Source organism: Zootoca vivipara, chromosome 5 (genome assembly GCF_965207765.1).
Source record: "Zootoca vivipara chromosome 5, rZooViv2.hap1.1, whole genome shotgun sequence".
NCBI lineage: Eukaryota > Metazoa > Chordata > Lepidosauria > Squamata > Lacertidae > Zootoca > Zootoca vivipara.
In genome coordinates, this window is record NC_142588.1 from 28,392,603 (window position 1) to 28,398,602 (window position 6,000).

Sequence of the window (6,000 nt, forward strand, 5' to 3'; positions counted from 1 at the left end):
GAAGTTGGCAACTTTATCCACCGATATCCGTAACAAATATGAGGTGGATTCCATAATACACGCTCACAGCAAAAAAAAATTATTTGCAAGGCTCAGAGGGGCTTAAGTAACAAGGCAAGGACAGTCCTACAGCTGGGGAAACGGGAGACAGAAAGGGATTCATCCCTCCTGTGGACAAGAAGAAGAAGAGAAGACTCAATCCGCTTTTGCTTACCAGTCCATCACAATTACTGATGGCCACTGCGGCACCTGGCATGCCCGAGACTCCTCCTGTAAAAGCACAGTCCTGTTGCAGCGGTTCCCGAAAGACCTCCCGGAAGTCCTCTTGCCACTCAGTCAATGCGCCAGGTGATACCAGCCGCCGGTTGGGCTTCAGGCGAAGATGCAGCTCCTTTCCAAAAACAGTAACATTGAAGTAGTACAAGCGATTCCCAGGCACGCCCTGGTTCAGAAAGGAGGTGCTGCGGGCAACCCTGCGCCGGCCTGGGTGAGGTGGAGGAGCGGGAGGGTGGGTGGCTTTGCCCCTCCTTGCTGCCACTGAGCCAGACACCACGTGCGAGAGGAACCGTCCCTGGCAATCTGCACTGAAGGGCACAATCACACCATATTCACTTAGCTTTCCAGACAGGAGCAGCTCTAGTGGAAATAAATACAGATAGACATACTTCAATACATTCAAAGCAGAGCGGGGCGGGGAAACCCCTTTTTCGTAAGTGTGTGTTTGAAAAGCCTTTGCTCCTCTCTCAAGATATGCACGCCTGTCGCTCCTGCCTCACAGAGCTTAGTCCTGCAGTTAGCCATTCATTTGCCCATGGCAAGTCACACTACTTTCCAAGTGAGCCACCTGAAGGAAATATCACACAAGGCATCCAGTAACAACACAAAAGCAGAGCTGTATGAAATCTGGACAAATGTATACATAAAAATTCTACAACCAAAACAGACGAATTATGGCACCCGAATAAATTAATGCACACAAGGCACTTTTGCAAAACCCATTTCATTGTTTTAAATTTATTCTGGGATTTCAAGTATTTCGCATAACTTATGCCGGTTTTGCTAACCATGGGGGTGAATCAAGGAACTACCAGGAACTACCAATGATGTCTTCTCCTGCCCAGTTCAACTACCAAACCAGACCTAAGTTCCGGAGGCATACTTTTTAAAAAAATCTAAACTTACAAGTGTGTTTTCACCAATCCAAAGAGTTAGAAATGTGTTTGTAACACACACACACAGGGGCTGTAGCCAACGAAGTTTGACTCAGGAGTAGCCACACTGAAATTCAGGGGCCAACGTTTGTCATGTCCGTTAATTTCAGCGTGTCTGCTCAAAGTTTGACTACACTCCCTTATAAGAAACTTGTTTTATAAATTAAAGCTGAGAATCTCAGGAAATTCAGATCTGTTCCTCAGAAGTGCTTTATGCACTCCCCCCTCCCTCCCCGTGCTCATTTGGGACTGCGGAACACAAACAGAATAGACACAGGTGCTGAGGGCAACATATCTGGGTGGGCTACTACATAGTTGTGTTGGCCTGCAAAGACACTTTGCTTTTTACCTCAATCCATCCTTCACCCAGTTTTTTTTAGTAGTTCTTAAATTTAACTACAAACCTTCAAACTTTTATTTCAGAGTAAGCCAAAAGAGTGATGGCTGCAAACGTTGATATTTCTGGAGAGGGGCAGTTCTGTTAAGTGGGAAGCTATTGCTCTTCTTCCTCCACCTGCAAACCTTTATGATTTCCCCCTCATAAACTGTAGCTCACAGAGCGTCAACTGGGCATGTTCAACCCAGCAGAAGAAATTCACACTGACACGCCCTTATGCTTCTTGCATGGCCAGCTAACGACCAAGCATCCAAAGTATTCATTGTGCAGTTTCCATGTAACACTGTGCCTCTAAAGTAGAGAATCCCGCTGAACTTTTTAAAAAAGTGTGTCAGCATTGTAACATACTTTGGCAAGGCTTGCAAAAGAATCCCATGTGTTAGCTCTGTATTCCAATTCCTCAACAGAGTTTAAACACCACTGTTTTAGCTATTGCATCAATTGTCAAAACGAAGCTAAAAAAAAATGCACTATGGAGGTGATCAGCACTGCCATCTTAAAAAACCCAATAATCTTTCAAGTGATGCACTCCTATTCCTACAAACTGATTTGCCTTACTGACTGCCCATCTCTGCACCCTTCAAATGCAGCAAAGGTTTTGAAATGGAACCTATTTAAAAATACTTGGGCAGCAAGGTAAATGGAAAGAATTCTCAGCCTACCCATCAAATGTCATCAGTCCAGCTGAAATCCATGAACCTGACTTTGGAGGAAAGATGCCTAAAGCTAATTTGGAAAACCTGACTCATAGAGCCAAAACACAGTGATAAGTTTAATTCTGTGTTTAGGGCTTGCCATTTGTTTCAGGGCTCCATCCCAACTTAATAAGGAACAGGGGTGGGGGCTGTGAATTTTTAATTGGAGTTCTCCCTGTCCTGAAAAGAAAACATGTCGCTCCTAATATGGGAAATGCTAGATCTCCCCTTCCTTTTTTTTAATTGCTTCTATTAAAGTGTTTTGGGGGTTGTTGTTTTTTTTGTTTTTGTTTTTGTTTTTGTTTTTTGGAAGAAACAAAATCTTTAGAAGCTACGTAGGAGTGGAGAAATCAGAGGCACCTGAAAATGGCTCCCAAAATCTGCCTTTCTTATCCCGTCCTAAGCAGGATTAGCCGATAGAGATCTCGAATGTCTAAGAGTCAACATCAAAGAGCAGTTTTTGTTTGGATTCCCGCCCCCCGCCCGCTTCTAAGGTATAGTAAGGGGCAGGGTACAGTGCAACGGGTGCCTGGAAATGTGAAACCTCCGTGTTTCGCAGCATTTGGTGCAACACTTTGGTACTTGATCAGATGGACGACAGATGACCGGCCAAAAACAAAACAAAACAGAACCCTGGACTGCACTTCCGCGCAATAACCAAACCAGCATTTCCATCTCTCTCGGGCCACTCGGTCAGGCTGGGGAGAAGACGCATTTGCATTCATTCCCGGTCGCCGTTTAACGCGGCAGCAAGCACCACCGGCGCCCAGTGGTGGAACTTGCTTGCCGGCGAGGATACAGAGACTGGGAAGCGGGACCTTCCACGTTTTGCTACTCAGAAAGCCCTGAACTCAGCGAGCCTTGCTCTCCGGGAGCGGGCAGAGCTGCTGGATCGCGGACCGAGAGCGCGCCTCACGGACCCTACCTCCTGCTTCCAACCGAGGCCAGTCACCAGATGCCCACCTCCTACCCCAGGAAGCCCGCAAGCAGCGGGACACGAGCAAGGCGCCCAGAGAGATGCAAAGGCGCGCTAGCCGGTGCGGGCAGATTGACCAGCTTCCCCCCCCCCTCTCTCTATCCTTTGATTGCTGGCGCCCTTCCCCGCTCCGCGCGCTCCTTCCTACCTTGGGCTCTCGCTCCCCTGCCCGCGGCGAGCCAACAGCTGAGCGGCACCAAGCAAGACAGCATCGCATACAGAGGCGGGTAATCCATTTGCGGACGCTCGCCCGGCGCGCCACCCGGGGACTCCAGCGCCCGGCCAGCCCCACACAGCAGCCGGGAGGTGGCGAGGAGGACGAGGCGGACGGAAAAGTTGCTCCTTCGGGTCGCCTGAGGGGCTGGAGGGGAAGCAGCGCGCTCCCAGCCTGGCGCGCTCTCCCTTCTCCTACCTGCCTGCCGCCTCCTCCTCCTGTTGCTGGCCCGAGAAGGGCGCTCTGTCAGCGGGCGAGGCGAGCGAGGGCAGGCGCCGCTCGTCCTCCTCCTCCAGCCGGCCCCGTCTTCGCGCTGCGCCCGGCCCGGGACGAGTGCCCTCCATGCACTGCGACGGGACAAGGCGCGCAGCGAGCGACCGGCGGAGCGGAGGAGGCGCTTCCCGCGGCGGCTGCCAGCTGAGGAGAGCCGAGCCCGGGGGGGGGGGGGGGCGGGGAGGGCCGTGACGACGGCGACGCCTCTGAGTGACAGGCGGGCCGCCGGCTGGAATAGGATACAAAGGGGAGGGGGCTGCACACAGCCCGCTCGCCGCCGCCTCCTCTCCCGCGGGAGGCACTCGCATAGTGGAGAGAGAGAGAGAGAGGACTTTCCATTGCACGTGGCGCTTCCAGCGCTGCGCCACTTGCTATTGGCCGGCCACGAAGCCAAACCCCGCCCCCACTTTCGGCGAGGGTCGTCCCACCCCCGCCTCAAGGGCTTTTGCGATGGCACCCGAGAGAGGCGCAGCACGCGCGCACGTCGCCACGCGCAGCCTGGGCGCGAGACGCGCTTGCCCGTCTCCTAGCCATAGCTGCCAAGTTTTCCCTTTTCTCGCGAGGAAGCCTATTCAGCATAAGGGAAAATCCCTTAAAAAAAGGGATAACTTGGCAGCTATGCTCCTAGCAGACTGGCGTGGCGACGTCCCTACCTGCCTGCCCTGTTCGGCCGCCTCGGAGGTTTGAAGCTACCTTGGTACAAGCAAAGCTGGTTGCAGCCCCTCAGAAATGGGATCGGTCACCGTTTTCATGAACGGGCGGGGCCTTCCAAAGTTTCTGCCAGCCTGGGGATGCTAGGACTTCCTGCAAAAGTTACCGAAGCCCTTTCAAGAGGGAGGGTGTTGCAGTCATCTACGTCTCTCTGGTTTCCTCCAGTGCGTTTCTGTACATGTACATGATGTACTACTCAGAAATAAGCACCGTTGAGTCCCAGGAAAAGATTTCTTCATGGCAGTTTCTGCTTCTAAAAACATCCATCAGGTGGCTTAAAATATAACAAACCTGTGGTGGTGGTGTTTTTTTAAAAAAGCCAATATGAGTCCACATAGGGTAGCGTCAAAAGTAATCACTCCTCACAATTGCTGCTCCCCCTCTAGGATGCAAAGTATTTGGTGTTAGAATTCTCCTTGGGCACATCCCCATCATGGCTAAAATGGTTGGTAGCCATTTCAAGCTTAATGGCCTTTTGAGCAATGTATATATGTCTAATACTCAAGTGGTGGTCAGGGGTGTCAGGATCCGGCACATTGAGCGGACGAGACCAATGGCAGGTCTGGTTTTGGAATGGTGGTGGCTTTGGTAACCCTGCTGGATGATCTTTGCTTAGAGATAGACAAATGGAATGTCATTTCTGCTGCTCTTACTGGACTTCTAACAAACTTCTGACACTGTGGATCACAAAACGCTCTTAAGCAGTCTACTCTAGAACATCCGTTTGTTGGTGCTTAGATCACAGCATGCACAGAATCTTGGAAAGGACCCCACACAGGCCATCTAACCTAATTCACTGCCGATGCAGGAAACCCAGCGGTAAAGCATCCCTAACATCCAGTCTTGCATGCCTCCCGCTGAAAACAGCAGCCATGCCTTTAGCTCTCCCCCTTCTATAATAGGTCTGTGCTGTGATATCAGGCATGTAACACTCGCCATTGCACACACAGCAGCCTGCAGCAACCACTGCCAAAGGTGTGCATAGGCAGGAAAACTTGTATCCTTACAACATCAGAACAGATAGATTACTACTAGACATTGCGGAAGAGAAGCTTCAAAGCACACAGTTGACATTTTCCCACAGCTTCTGGTCCAGATTGAGATTCTGAAAATGTATGCTGACTTCTGCTTCCCGCCATTTATTTTTGGTTTGAAACATGTGAGAACAAAGGGAGTGGCAGCACCAAAAAAAGACCAGTGGCTTTTCGTCTGCAGGAAACTCACCCTTCCGAAGGCTGCACTGAACTTCCTATGACTTGGGAAAGAGGGATCAAAACACTTCTCTAAACTTTGCCCTGGAGCAATATTTGCTTCCACAATGAACCCCTGATTTTTTTTAAAAAAAGAAACTTCCTCGAAAAGCTTTTAAACATCCTTTTTCTTTTATATTATGAAATCAATCTGCTCCCGATAAAAAAAATAAACAAATGCATGCACACACAAAATTCTGTATCCGATATGGAATGAGGCACTTCGTTGTACTTAGGAGATACAGCATATCTCAAGGTGCTGACCAGGCTTGT

General features: G+C 50.2%; 1 protein-coding gene across 3 annotated transcripts in view; it reads right to left on the reverse strand.

Moving 5' to 3' along the window:
- The window catches only part of ADAMTS14 (ADAM metallopeptidase with thrombospondin type 1 motif 14), a 70,128-nt gene extending 66,063 nt beyond the window's left edge, over positions 1 to 4,065 (reverse strand). For 2 of the 3 annotated variants that reach the window (XM_035137953.3, XM_035137951.3), the window contains exons 1-2: positions 3,428 to 4,064; positions 215 to 636 (exon numbers count right to left, since the gene is read on the reverse strand). In XM_035137953.3, the coding sequence (XP_034993844.3) occupies positions 215 to 636; positions 3,428 to 3,515 (510 nt within the window). In that variant the 5' untranslated portion in view covers positions 3,516 to 4,064. Of the gene's footprint in view, positions 1 to 214; positions 637 to 3,427 lie in introns of all 3 variants that reach the window. The other variant, XM_035137957.3, reaches the window with a different exon arrangement.
- Between the last annotated feature and the right edge of the window lie 1,935 nt (positions 4,066 to 6,000).